General features: G+C 57.3%; 1 protein-coding gene across 9 annotated transcripts in view; it reads right to left on the bottom strand.

The window, feature by feature from the left end:
• Window positions 1–14,413, bottom strand: part of ARHGAP22 (Rho GTPase activating protein 22) — a 136,257-nt gene that overhangs the window by 5,486 nt on the left and 116,358 nt on the right. For all 9 annotated transcript variants that reach the window (XM_041745054.1, XM_041745056.1, XM_041745058.1 and 6 more), the window contains 4 exons: window positions 5,275–5,482; window positions 2,792–2,924; window positions 1,847–1,920; window positions 1,172–1,293 (listed from right to left, as the gene is read on the bottom strand). In XM_041745054.1, coding sequence (XP_041600988.1) covers window positions 1,172–1,293; window positions 1,847–1,920; window positions 2,792–2,924; window positions 5,275–5,482 — 537 coding nt within the window. The remainder of the gene's footprint in view (window positions 1–1,171; window positions 1,294–1,846; window positions 1,921–2,791; window positions 2,925–5,274; window positions 5,483–14,413) is intronic.

The raw sequence follows: 14,413 nt of genomic DNA, 5'->3' as shown, positions 1-14,413 counted from the left end.
GCAGGCACTATGCCCAGTGAGGCTGCAGGGTGAGCCAGCAGCAGGACCTAGACGTCACAGCCTTCTCAGCTGTACCATGTCAGTCCCCTGTACTGCCAATGAGGGCTGTGCCTGGCTGGCCACATTCTGGGGGGGCACAAGGCTCTGGGACAGGGACAGAGATGTCTTACACACACACATAATCCCACATCCACATGGTCACAACTCACAAATGAATGTATGCAGCCCCCAACATGCACAACCTGCCCTTGCCTCCCCCTGCATGCTCTCCCTCTCTCTCTCCCCCTCTCTCTGTCACACACACACAGCGACACACACACACAGTGACACACACAATACCTCTTCTCCAGGCCACAGCCCCTGAGATGCAGCCTGTAGTGCCTGACACAGGGGCTTGGGGGTCCGCGATGAAAGGGGGGGGCAGTACAGTGGAACCATGGTACCTATCTGCTTGCCATGTTCCCTCCTATTACCCTCCACTAAAGACCAGAGACTGGGAAGGTTTTCAGGTGATAAGGAAGGAGGGGTGGTCGGGTGGGCCCTCCCACTAGGGGTAACCTTATAAGGGTCCTGGAAAACATAAGGAATCCTTAGGCCACAAAAGTGGGTGAAGCAGGAACTCGGTGTTTGCTGTTGGCCATTTGTTCAGCCTGGCAGGCCCAGAACCTGGGAGCTCAACGTGAGAGAGTGAGCTCAACAGTCCCAGGGAGATCTGAGCAAGCGTGCCACCCCAAGAATCCCAAGCAGCTGCTATTGCTATTTTTTATCACTATTATTATTATCTCCCCCAGGGAATGGCTCTGACATCTGGGAGCCAGCGACAACTAAATAACATTTACTTAAGGGAAACAAAAACATCACTGTGTATTCAAGGACAAGGGAGCTGACCTCTTTCCCCCACCCCAGCCTCTCCTGCCATTCTAATTGCTCCCAAGGACCCCACCCACAGGCCAAAGTTCCTTTTGCTTTTATAGCTGGACCCCATGGGGTTGGGGAAGGGGTGGTGAGGTGGTCTAGAGGCTCCTGCCAGGTCCCCGGGACACAGCCCCTTCCTACCGGCCGGGCCTGGGCTGGACTGATGTAGGGTGATGCTTCTGAGGACGCGCCTGGGACTGAGGGGAGGCCAGACCCAGGCAGCACCCGGTACTGCCGTGCACCCCTCCACCGTTACCTTCCATGATGGTTACTGGGTCTTCTATCTGTGGCCGAAGTATATTAGGTCCAAAAACAGTTGCCAGGTTCTGGACGCTCATCTTGTTGACATTTGAGTGGGACTGAACTTCATCCAGAAACCTGTACAGTAAGGAAGAAGCAGCTGGCAGAGAAGCAAATGCTGATGCCAGATCCAAACTCAGAAGAGGGCAGAGCTTCCCCCTCTGTGGGGCAGGAGGCAGCCATCCAGAGCAGAGGCCAATGGGGCAAGGGAGGACACAGGACTCTCCTGCCTGCAGTGGGGGCAGATGCCCCAGAAGGCCCAGAGCCCTCAGGCATGGCGCTAGATGAGGGCCACACTGCATGCCTGCTCCCAGCACCTGGGCCTAGGCCGTTGTGCTCAGGAGGCTGACCCCTGAAGGGAGGGGACAGGGACAGGCACCCAGAGAGGACTCCAGGGACAGAGGGTGCATCTCTCCTCTTCAGAAATGATGCACCGGAGACTATCGAACACCACCTGCTCCCATGGGAGTGTCAGCTCCACGGGCATAGGGGCTGTGTTCTTTATGCCCCTCACTGGCTCCAGCAACACCTGGGGAGGGTGGGTGTGGGGTGTGAGAATGACCGGGGCCCCTCTGTAAAGGGAACTGAGCCAAAGTGCAGGAAGGGAAGCTCTCTGCCCCTACTCACTTACTTGCAGATATATCTGAGCAGGTTGTAGTTGGCCAGGGGAAGGCTGCTCACTTGTTTAGCCAACTCCAGAGTCCCCTTGGGATTGAAAGAGAAAAAGAGCATTTCAAAGGCCAGCAAGGAGACTCCAAGGCCCTTTTGCTGGAGGGAGGGCTGGGAGCAGGGGCATGAATCAGAGTCCAGACCTGTAGCCAAGCCTCAGGGGACCAGAAGGTGTCACCACCTCCATCTCCCTCAGAGGAGCAGTGAGGCCAGGCTTGTGACATCTTGTGGGAGCCGATTTACTCTGGAGAACTGATGTGAAGGGTATGCCTCTGCAGGGCTAAAGAGGAATGTCAGGGCCAGGGCTCAGCACATTTATGGAGACACAAATATTTGCCAGGTAAAGACCCCTCATCTCCCACAGGGCCAGAAGGTCAGCATATAGTCCCTGCCCAGCCAAAGGCACCTGCAGGAGAGGGTGATGGTAGGCTGGGAGCCCTCTGTCCTGGAAGTAGTCTCAAAGTCTTTTGGGAGAAGACAGGATATAAATAGATGAAGGGTCTGGTGGTTTCTGAACCCAATGGCTGGCCTGGGTAGCCTAAGGTTGAGGTGGGTAGTAGGAGGAATCCCTACTGTGTGGGGGTCCAGACCTGGGCCCCAGGCACCCAGAACCATGACGGGAACTCGGCCTGTCCCTCCCAGAGACTGAGGTCTGCACACAGAGAGGACCGTATGCAGACAGGGGATGCTCTCAGCACCCTGCATTCAGAGCCGCCCCCCCGCACAACATGCAGACAGCAGGATGTTCCAGGCCCCCCTTCACAGAGCAGGAGGTTCGTGACCTCCCATCTTACAGAGCAGGCTGTGGGCCAGGATCTATGGGCCAGGAAAGTCAGTTTGTGCCCCGCTCCATACACCCACCTCCCAGCAGACCCGCTTTCCAGAATGGGCCCCAGGAGCTACTGACCTCCCCCTCGTCCTTGGTGAGCAGCTGGGCACAGCTAAGGAAGTCCTCATACCTGGCGAAGGGGACCACGGGCTCAGGGAGCTCCCGCAGGTAGAGCTTCAACAGAGAGGCCACCGTGTGCACGTCTGTTGTGCTGTGGGCAGGGGGACATGCATGAGGCCTGGGACACCAGGGAACCCCAGCGGTGGCCAGCACCGGGGGAGCCTCTGCTCTCCTGTCCGTGTGTGTTTGTGTGTGTACAGTTAGCCAGGAAACCGGCAGGAGTGAAGGGCCCCTTTCTGCTGGCCTGGTGGTCCCTCTGGGGTCCTCTGCAGGGCAACATGAGAGCTGCTCCGCTCTAAGCAGGCACTGGGTGATGGGAAGCCTGAGCCTGCTCTCCCCCCACCCCCAGACTGGCCCACAGTGTAAGGAGAGGGGCCATGGCAAAGGCACCTGGCATGCTAGCCTGCTGAACTCCTGGAAAGAGCAGGCATCCCTGGGCCCTGGCCACTAGGGCCCAGGCAGCTCAGAGGTCGGGCCCTCCCTCGCAGCCTCTGGGCTCCTAGGCACATTATAGACGCCTGGGCGTCTATGTTCATCACCCTATTTCCAGCGCCCCAGTGCTCTGTGTGTCCACTCGGAGGCCTCAGTTTTCTGCTCCCCAGCTTGGATTTGCCCAAGCTGGCTTTCCCCCAGTGAAGAGCAGCAGCCCTGGGCCTATTGGCCTCTGGGTTCAGGTTCTAAACTGGGGTCTTGGCACCTCCTCTAAGCTTGCCTTCCTGGATGGACCTGGGCACTAGGTATTTCATGTTTTTCTAGGGCCCTGGATTTAAACCCTGAGCCTGCATCTTCCTCATGGCAGGAACTCAGGAAAGATGAGGCTGGGGCCAGGAGAATGCGGCTGTGCCCTTAAGGTGTCACCTGGCCTTGGCTGTCCACAGCTGGTCTTGCTGAGTTAAGCCCTAGGGTCCCTTCTGGCTTCTCAAGCTGGAGCCCCATCCTGGCTCCTCCTCTATGCCCTCAGCTTTCAGTACTCCTGGGCCTGGGAGGCCTGGCCCACAGCCGGGGTCCGCAGCCCCAGTCCACAGCCTTCTGCCCCCAGGTTCCTGTAGCCAGATCCTCTGCCCTACCCTGGTCTAGGGAGTCTGGCCCAGCATTCTGTCTCCCCTTCTTTCCTCCCTGCCTAGAAACACACTTCCTCATCCTCTCCTTCTTTCCCTACTCACTGCAGAGCTTTCCTTTTAAACAGTGGCTTAAGGCTTTTTCTTGGTACTCCTTGAACCACGCCCTCCTCACCACCCTCTCCCACTACACACACCTGCCCTGAATCCAGGCACCCTATCCGAGCACCCAAGGAGAATGTTCTGCAGCCCACAGCTCTGTGGATGCCCACCAGACTGAGAGCCCCACGAAGGCAGGTACTGTCACCTGTCCCGCTCACTCCCCCAGGACCAGGCTCACAGCATGTGGTGGAAGGGGGCTGGGTGCACAGGCAGGGAGGACAGCTCAGGGGTCCCAATCAGCTTCTGCCCTTTCTGTGGGCAGGACTCAGACAGAGGGAGCTAACCTGAGAGCCTTAGTTTCCCCACCTGTTAGATAACACTTCCATTCCTTGGTATCTCTTCTTTCCTAAGGGCAGACCTTCCCTCAGAATGGGGGCAGTCCCAAGCTCTACATCTACTGACAGACTTGCCCACTGCAGTGATGGGTCCTAGTAGAGGCTGGAGGGACTGAGGGTGTTCTGCCCCAAGAGAAGGGCTGGGAAGGCCAGGGCTGCCAGCAGGAACCCATGGGCTTATCTGTGACTGTGAAGGCAGAGCTGAGACGCTCCAACAGAGGCCAAGGCTGGCTTGATGCAGGAAGAACTTTCTATGAAAACTACTCTGTGATGGGTGGGGTCCTGTCTGGGAGAAGAGGCCCCAAGGAGCCACCTCCCTGGTCATAGCCCTCCCTGGGCTCCTAAGTGAAGTTGACTCTACCCACACAGTACAGCCCTCGATGGGGAAGTCCCAGTGATGGGATAGGACAGGTACCGGCTCCCCACCCCTGGTATCTGAGAGAATATGGGGCTGCTCCATCTTGCCACTGAAGGGGCCTGAAGGGTGGGAAGCTGAGAGAGGGGCCCTGCAGAAGGCCTAGAGTCCCAAATGGAACCAGCAGAGGCCCTTCTTTTCCCCTGCCTGGGTTGGGTTTACAGGCATCCACTGTGGAAACAGCCTGCATAGTCATGAGTGTGCCTCATCCGTGGCAGGATCCATCCCTGAGAGGAGGCCCACGGCTGCTGCACTGATTTTGTGCCCAATGCTCTGCCCATGGGAACAGATGGGTGCTGGGGGGGCTAACTGAGCGCACGTGCTACTGTGGGGAGCCATGCCACCACCACCTTGCTGCCAGGCTTCCTGGAGGCCAACCTACTGCCCCTGGAGCTTGTGTCCTGGGAGGAGCCCCTACAGCAGGAAATGGACAGGTGATCCCATCTCTACTGCTTTCCCTCAGGAGCTCACCTGTCAAACAGTGGTTTCTCCCCACAGTCGAAGGAATCCTGCAGGTCCCTCACCAGGTTGGCTTGGCCTGGCATGCGGAAGAGCCCCTCCTCAGTGAGCCCGCGCTCCCGGATGAAGTCCACACACTGTTCCACCAGCAGGGGGGCCAGACGGGGGCCATACTTCCGCTCATGGTGGACTGTGTCCTCTAGGCGCTGCCCAAAGATCCCTGGGCACAGAGAGGAACTGGTCACACTCTCAGCTGTCCAGCTCAATGGTGGGGGAAGGGTGCTTTGGACAATGGGGGGCCAGAGGTACTGTCAGGGCCAAAAGTGTCTCTCTTCTGAGGGAGCAGATGAGGATCTGGAGGGAGGGGTCTATACCAGGCAGCTGGACCCTGGGCCACAAGCAGGAGGGGACGGTGGGCAGGGGGCCTATCCTGTGCTGTGGAATTTGTCTAAGCCTGAAGAACTTTCAGAGGGCCCTCAGGGAACATGAATTATGCATTTTATTGATTCATTTATCTGTACAACACTCACCTCCAAACAGGAGTGACTTACATTGAAAATCCCAGAACTATGTCCCCCAAAAGATGTGCCCTAGAATGTTCTTAGCGGCATTCTTTGCAATCCGTCCAAATGGGAAACCACCTAATGCCCATCAGCAGTAAAATGAGTGGGCATGTCATGGTCTACTCATACTGTGCAGAACCAGACAACCATAAGAACAGATGGCAAGGGATCCCTGGGTGGCGCAGTGGTTTGGCGCCTGCCTTTGGCCCAGGGCGCGATCCTGGAGACCCAGGATCGAATCCCACGTCGGGCTCCTGGTGCATGGAGCCTGCTTCTCCCTCCGCCTGTGTCTCTGCCTCTCTCTCTCTCTCTGTGACTATCATAAAATTAAAAAAAAAAAAAAGAACAGATGGCAAACAGCTCACACAAGACAGAGGACTCACTGATGTGAAAACTTACTCGTGGCTCAGCATCACCGATCGTTAGGGAAATGCAAGTCAAGCCACAGTGAGGTACCACCTTGCACCCCGGGAGGATGACTACTATCAAATCAGAAAGCAGCAAGTATTGGTGAGGATGTGGAGAGATTGGAACCCTTGTGCACTGTTGAAAGGAATGAAAATGGTGCAGTCACTAGGGAAAACAGGGCAGTGCCCTCAAAAATGTAAAACAGGATTTCTGTATGATCCAGCAATTCCACATGCAGGTAAATAAGCAAAGGAACCAAAAGCAAAGACTTGAACAGACACTTCTACATCCATGTTCATAGTACATTATTCGCCATATTCAAAAGGTAGGAGCACTTGGCGGGCTCAGTCAGTAGAGCCTATGACTCTTGATCTCACAGCCAAGAGTTCAAGCCCCAGGTTGGGTACAGAACTTGCTTAAACAAAACCAAACAAAACAAAAGCCAAAGGTAGAAACAACCCAGGTGTCTGTCAAAAGATAAACGGATAAACAAAACGTGGTACATACATACAATGGAATACTATTCAGAATTAAAATAAAAAGGAAACTCTGACACATGCTCCAATGTGGATGAATCTCAAAAACATTATGTCAAAGTGAAATAAGCCAGCCACAAAAAGACCAATACCGTATGATTTCGCTTCTGTGAAGTACTTACAATAAGAATTCATAAAGACAGAAAGGAGAATGGTGGTTGCCAGGGACTGGAGGATGGGGGCAGGAATGGAGAGCTACTATCTAATGGGGTAGAGTTTCAGTTTTACAAGATGAAGGAGTTCTGGAGCTGGAAGGTGGTGATGACTGCACATTGTAAATGTACTTAATGCCACTGAGTTGTATGTACACTTAAAAATGGTTAAGATGGTAAATATTAGCTCTATTTCACCAAGAATTTTTAAGAATTAAAAAATAACTGCAAGCAGAAGCCAGACCTAGAGTTCACACTGCATGACTCCATCTATGTAACATGCAACACCAGAGCAGGATGTGGTTACCCTGGTGGGTCAGTGACTGGAAGGGGTCGGAGGGGGCTTCGGGAGTGCTGGTAGTGCTCTGATTCTGGACCTGGGTACTCCTTACCCAGCTGTATTCACTTTGGAAAAAATCATTAAACTACCCTTGTGATTTATATACTTTCTTATACGCTACATTTCAATAATGTTTGTAAAAAAAAAAAAAACAAAAAACCAAAACCAAAACCAAAAACAAAAAAAACAGGAAGCAGGAGATCCAGAGCATTTAATACAGGACAAGAGGCAAATGAGGGATAAAAGGAGAAAGAAAGAAGTAGAGGAACTCTGGACTGAGAAGATCTATGACAACTAAATATACACCCAGCTAAGAGGCTCCTCGCGGCCTAGGCCAAGAGCGGAAGTAGCTGAGGACCATAAAGCTCTCGCTCTCACAGTGATGGTAACAGGAGAAACACACTTCTCCCAGCCCTAAGCTCTATGAGGATTTTCAAATACCTAACATCTTCCACTTGCACACATGACACAGAGACTTCCCCCACAGGGTGGCTTCTGGGGTGTGCCAGGGGCATGATGCCAGAGCTCCATTCTGTCCAGGCATGTGGCTGCCGGAGATGTGGATGGTGAGCCAGTCAGGTGAGCATTCAGTCTCTCCCTTACCACTGAGCAGTGGAAGGACTCTGGGCACCTACTTAGCTCCCCCCACACTGGCTAGTTTAAAATAAGATACATCAGTACCTAATACAGTGCCTGGCATAGAGCAGGACTCAGTAAATGTTCGTTCTCCCCCTGCTCGACCCAAGTACAAAGCCTACAGAGTCTGGGGGTGGTGAGACTTCTCCCTTCTAGAAAACATGCCCATGTAGAATGCACCCAGTGGTGCCATCAATACTTTAGGGAGAAGTGTGTGCATGCAAGTGGACTTGTGTGTGCACGTCTATGCACGCATATGCATGAGGAGAGGGTGCTAAAACAGCTAACACATGGCACTCAAGGTGCCAGGTCCTGCTCTCAGCACTTCAAAGACACCAGTGCATATAATTCTCATGCAGCTTGTAACCTAGGGACTATTACTTTCACATCACTATCAGCATCATCCCCATTTTTCAGATGGACAAACTGAGAGGCAAACAAGTTGAAGAGCATGCCCCAATTCACTCAGCACATGGCAGGGTCAAGGTTCGAACCCAAGCAGGCTGGTTCCAGGCCTAGAGAATGTTCTAGGCCACAGTGCTGCTCTTTACCCACACTGATGCCCGGATACCTGGATACTATCCACCCACCAGTCCTGTTCCCCAAGTTTCTCCAGTCTTCACTGGCAGTTCCCACAGACATGGTCAGCACTAAGCAGAGACTATAATACGACATGAAAGGAAAAGCTGTCTGCCTCCCGGGCCTGGGGGGAGAGCCCGGGGCCCCTGCCCACAGGGGTGTGGCCTGCGGGCCAGTCAACAGCGTCCTGGCCTCTCTGCCGAGCCTGAGAGCGGCCTGTGCTGGCCCTGGGGACACAGCACCACTGTTCCCCCTCCCCTCACCCAGGGCTCCATCACCAGCGCTCAACAATGGGCCCCATGGGCCCAGATGCTCTTGTTCAGCTGGTGTGCTAACCACTGTAATATGAGTTATTTAAAATCAGGAGGTTTCATATAAAAATTGATTTCCAGCTTCTCTTGCAAAACTCCACAGGTCCGGGGGCCGGGAGGTATTCCTGAACAGCAACAGGGGCGGCGTCCCGCCATCCATGGCCGGGACAGCACATCTCACGGTCCTCGCCAGGCCCTGCCACCTCACGCCCAGCCCAAGCCTGCCTTGGGGGAGGCCCTCACCCCTCTGCTTTGACCCGAACGGCACAGACGGCCCCAGGGTCCTGTGGGCATGGGAGGTAGGGAGCAGGGCGGTGATCCACGGAAGGTAGGAGCGGGAAACCATCACGTCACCACCTGAGGCAGTGCCAGGCCCTTCAGTGAGCGGGAAGATGACATGTTGAGGGGAGGCGCACGTGGGCCGAGGGTCCCCCAAAGGGGAGAGGGCTCGACTGGCACGGCACCCTGGGTGCCCACCTCCCTCTGGCCCGCCTCCCTCTCTGGTCAACGTTACATACTACTTGAGCCCCCTAAACCACACGTCTGCCTTCCTGCCTCTGGCCCGTGCATAGACCTCGGCCTGGAGGCTCCTTCCTCTCCAGTCTGGGCAAATTTCCTACCAGCCCTTGGGAGCAGCTCTGATGGCCCTCCTGCGTACTCCTCACCAGGAGCCCCTCCCTGTCCTTCCTGAGCTAGTGCAGGATGGGGATCACTGAGGGGAGGACGGTGAAGGATCCAGAGTTAGTGCTCCCCACCCCTGGGCTCACAGGGGACTGAAGGCCCGTCAGGGAAGAGAGACACTGAGGAGAATTCTACAACTCCTCCAGAGACCCACAAAGCTGGGGTAACCCCGTGCAGCCCTTTCTGCTTGCCCGTCTCCTGTCCCCAGGACACCTGCCATCCTCTGTCCACCTGTCCATCTACCCTTCCTCACCCTCGCACTCGGGCCTTACCCTGTTCTAGGTAGTGGAAAATGCAATGGGGCAAGCAGGCTGGCCAGACAGAGGGCAGCTGCTGCAGGGCTGGCCCACTGCTGCTCTGGCAGCACCGCCACCTCTAGGAGCCCCCTCCCAACCCCGGCACAACCACGGCCTCCCTGGTAACCCTCATCGCTGCTCACCCTCCCTCCCAGACAGGGTTGTGAGCCAGGAATCGGGAAGTCCACCAACCCCAGGCGCTTCCAAATACAGGTGATTTGGGGGAGGAGGTGACGTTGAGACTGGGGTGCAAGAATTAGTGGGAGGCAGCCAAGCAGGCAGGTGGGAGTAGGGTGGGTGAGCAGAGGCCCCAGGGCAGGTGTGGGTGGGGTCTGATGGGGAACTACAGGGGCTGGAGAGTGGGTGTGAGGGAGCCTGCTGAAGAGGCAAGGATCCTCAGCTGAGCTGAGCACTAACCTTCTATGCTGCTCAGGGGCTTGGGAAATGGCAACACTGCCCCAGGGCACTCCAAGTGCTGAGCCCAGTGACAGGGCTGGCCTAGGGGTGGGGGTGGAGACCCAGGCAGCAGGTGACGGTCACCACTGAAGGTCACAAAGACAAAGATTTGAGTCTAAGTGTGCACTGGTCTGGGTGTACGTTCCAGCTAAGCTACTGAGGAAAGGAGGGGGCCTCAGTTTCTCCACCTATAAACCGGGGTGACCATGCTGTTTTTAGGAGGCTGCCCTGAGGCCCTGCCCAAGGCACCACCACGTCCCCGGCAGGGCTGTAGGGCAGGGCTGTGCCAAGCTTTGCAGGAGACTCTGGGGCCAGATGCTTTGTGGAGGGCCTGGGAGAGCTCACTGCAGCTCTGCCTCCTGGGTGTCCTCCCTGGTGGTCCTCCTGCTGGAGGCAACCTGCACTCAGGCTACAGAGCCTGGCCTCCCTCAGTCAGGATCTCTCTGGCAGAGCCAGGGCTGCGAAGAGCTGCGCTGACCTCCCTCGGCCCTCCTGGCACACCTCGATGGGGAGCCTTGCCAAGAACCAGTTCCAGTAGGTTTGTCAGATCCCTGGAAGCCCAGCTGGTGTGCAAGTTCCTCAAGGTCCCCGCCCACGCTCTTCCCCAGGTACCAAGGGCTCTGCCACGGAGAGGAAACTGGCAGAGGCTGCGCTTCCTCTGGATGAACCTGCCGGTGAACCTGCCAGGCCTCCCCCACCAGCTCTCCCTGGCAAACATCGGCTCCCACTCTCCTCTCCCTGAATCACAGGCAGGAGCAGGAGCAGGAGCAGGAGCAGGAGCAGGAGCAGGAGCAGGAGCAGGAAGCCGCAGGCCGCAGGCCAGGTGCTCAGCGGGCTCAGCCCCTGTCCCTGATGACCTCGGGCTCTGAGCTCTTCTCTGCAGTTCCATGAGCTGTGAGCAGCCCCAGGAGGGCCTACCCCCGACAGGCACAGTGAAGCAGGTGCTGGGTCCATGTGGCCTTCTCCTGACCCAGGAAGGCGGCCCAAGGCCATGGCACTGCCAGCTCCTGAGGCCCCAGGAGGAAAGGAGGCAGGTGGGACTCCCTCCATGAGCTCATTCCTCAGTGGGGTCAGGCCTGCTCGGCTCTACCGGTCGGCCGTCTTGTCGGGGGATGGCAGGACAGGCAGGGGCTAGGCCACACTCGGGGGAAAGACACAGCTTCCAGCAACATTCTTAGTCTCCCTGCAGAGGTCAGGCCTTCCACCCTTCCCGCTCGTGTGCCCCCACCTGCCTGGCCCTGCTCCAGAGACTCTACAGCCTCCCAGCTGCCCTGGGGACAGAAAGCAGCCCGGGCTGACACCCGCCAGGAGACAGGAGACAGCGTCTCCACCAGGGTCTTGCCTAGGGCGAGCCGGCCCCAGCCGGGATCCCTGCCTCCTGGTGGTAGCCAGCCCGGCGCCGGGCACCGTGGCCTTCCTGAGGCCCACGGCGGCGGGGGTGTGTGCAGACGTGGGACAGCGCTGTGCCTGTGCTTGGGGTCGGGACCTGGGGCTCCCCCGCGACTCGGTCCCCCCGCGGGTCCCCGCTCCGCTCCGGGCTGGCACCTCCTCTGTCGGTCGGCCCCCTCCTGTCTCCTGTCCCCCGCCCCCGCCCCCGCGCCCGCGCCCCGTCCCGCCCTACCTGGGGCGGCGGGCGGCGGCGGGCGGGCGCAGCAGCCAGGGAAGGCCCGCGCGGCCGGCATGGGGCGGTGCGGCTGCGGCGGCGCAGGGAGCAGTGAGCAGGGAGCAGGGAGCAGGCAGCAGGAAGCAGGCAGCAGGGAGCAGGCAGCAGGCAGCAGGCAGCAGGGAGCAGGCAGCAGGGAGCAGGCAGCAGGCAGCAGGGAGCAGGCAGCAGGGAGCAGGGAGCAGGGAGCAGGCAGCAGGGAGCAGGGAGCAGGCAGCAGGGAGCAGGGAGCAGGCAGCAGGGAGCAGGGAGCAGGCAGCAGGGAGCAGGCAGCAGGCAGCAGGGAGCAGGCAGCAGGGAGCAGGCAGCAGGCAGCAGGGAGCAGGCAGCAGGGAGCAGGGAGCAGGCAGCAGGCAGCAGGGAGCAGGGAGCAGGCAGCAGGGAGCAGGGAGCAGGCAGCAGGGAGCAGGCAGCAGGCAGCAGGGAGCAGGGAGCAGGCAGCAGGCAGCAGGGAGCAGGCAGCAGGCAGCAGGGAGCAGGCAGCAGGCAGCAGGGAGCAGGCAGCAGGCAGCAGGGAGCAGGCAGCAGGGAGCAGGGAGCAGGCAGCAGGCAGCAGGGAGCAGGCAGCAGGCAGCAGGGAGCAGGGAGCAGGGAGCAGGCAGCAGGGAGCAGGCAGCAGGGAGCAGGCAGCAGGGAGCAGGGAGCAGGCAGCAGGCAGCAGGGAGCAGGCAGCAGGGAGCAGGCAGCAGGCAGCAGGGAGCAGGGAGCAGGCAGCAGGGAGCAGGCAGCAGGGAGCAGGCAGCAGGGAGCAGGCAGCAGGCAGCAGGCAGCAGGGAGCAGGCAGCAGGGAGCAGGCAGCAGGGAGCAGGCAGCAGGGAGCAGGCAGCAGGGAGCAGGCAGCAGGCAGCAGGGAGCAGGCAGCAGGCAGCAGGGAGCAGGGAGCAGGCAGCAGGCAGCAGGGAGCAGGCAGCAGGGAGCAGGCAGCAGGGAGCAGGGAGCAGGCAGCAGGGAGCAGGGAGCAGGCAGCAGGCAGCAGGGAGCAGGCAGCAGGGAGCAGGCAGCAGGCAGCAGAGAGCAGGGAGCAGGCAGCAGGGAGCAGGGAGCAGGGAGCAGGGAGCAGGGAGCGTCCTGCCCGCCCCCGCCCTGGGCCGGGCCGCAGGAAGCAGGGAGGGCCCTTCCCGACACGCCACAAGACGCCACCTGAAGCCGGCCTGGGGAAGGGCCCCGTCCAGGCGTCGCAGCCCCTTCTCCCGCCCGACACGAACGCTCATGACCCCGGCCCAGAGCGAGGAGCGCCTGGTCCGTGCCCCCCAGGAAAGTCAGCGGGGGGACAGCCGGTCACGGACCTAAAGCGGGGTCTCCTGGCTCCAGAGCGGGTGCTTGGGACTTAAAGTCAGGTGCGGTCTAGCGCAGCCCTGAGAGCTAAGTATCCATGTCCCCATTTTACAGCCGCGGCTGCTAAAGCTCAGCGGGGTTACGTAATTTTCCTAAGGCCACACAGTAAGTAACAGACTTGCCATCTAAACCTAAATTACCTGTCTGCGGGAATACATTTCTGCAAGGGCAGGATGCTGTCCCAGGAAATGAGCCCGCAATCCCATACTTCCAAAGTTTGAAGAGCAGAATGGATAGCCAGCGGCAGGGATATACCAGGAAGGTGGGTGGAAAGCAAAGCCAAGCTGGGGGCTTTGCAACACCAGACAGGAGGAAAAGAGGTCCACAAGGGTCTGTGGGCCAAAACCTGTAAGGGCGGGGCTTAGGAGAGCCCTGGGGCTGGAAGGGGTGGGGGCTCCTCCAAAAGCTGAGTGTGCAGGGCAGGGCCACTCTTTTTACTCTACTGAGCAGGGCTGGGGCTAGGATGCGCAATATGAGGCACTCACCACAGGTGCAGAATTTAAGGAGGTGTCAAAAGTTTCAATAAGATATTTTATTGCAATATTTTAACATGTATAAATTAAATGCAAAAAATACCCCATGACGAATGAGTTAATCAAAATTTTAAGTAATGACAGGCTCTAGCCCTGCTCTTGCAAACTCTGTGAGCACCTAACGCTAATCCCACAGATCCTGTCTTTATTTAAAATTTCGATATTTATCATGGGTGTCGTAGGCTACATAATGACCCCTCTCCAAATGTCCACATCCTAATCTCTGGGACCTGTGAGTGTGTTACCTTACCCAACAAAGGGACATGGTAGACATGACTAAATTACGGATGGAGAGATGATACTGGATCATCCAGGTTGGTTGCATAAAAGGGAAGAAGAAAGAAGTATGACTACAGAAGCAGTAATGATGTAAAGAGGGAAGCAGCGATCTGGAGTGATGAGGCCACAACCAAGGAAGGAAGGCAGCATCTAGAAGGTACAGAGAGGCAAGAGCCCTCGGAAGGAACAGGCCCTGCCAACACCTTTATTTTAGCTCTATAAGACTCAGTTCTGACTTCTGTCCTACAGAACTGGGAGAGGATATATTTGTATTCTTTTGAGCCACTCCGTTTGTGGCAATTTGTTGAGCAACGATAAGAAACTAACATAATGGACTTTTTGCATTAATTTTCATTTAAAGAAAATTTCAATAAAATGTTTAT

The sequence above is a fragment of the Vulpes lagopus genome, chromosome 2, assembly GCF_018345385.1.
Source record: "Vulpes lagopus strain Blue_001 chromosome 2, ASM1834538v1, whole genome shotgun sequence".
Taxonomy (NCBI): domain Eukaryota; kingdom Metazoa; phylum Chordata; class Mammalia; order Carnivora; family Canidae; genus Vulpes; species Vulpes lagopus.
The sequence above is the reverse complement of the archived record's forward strand: the minus strand, read 5'-3'. Positions and strand labels throughout refer to the sequence as shown.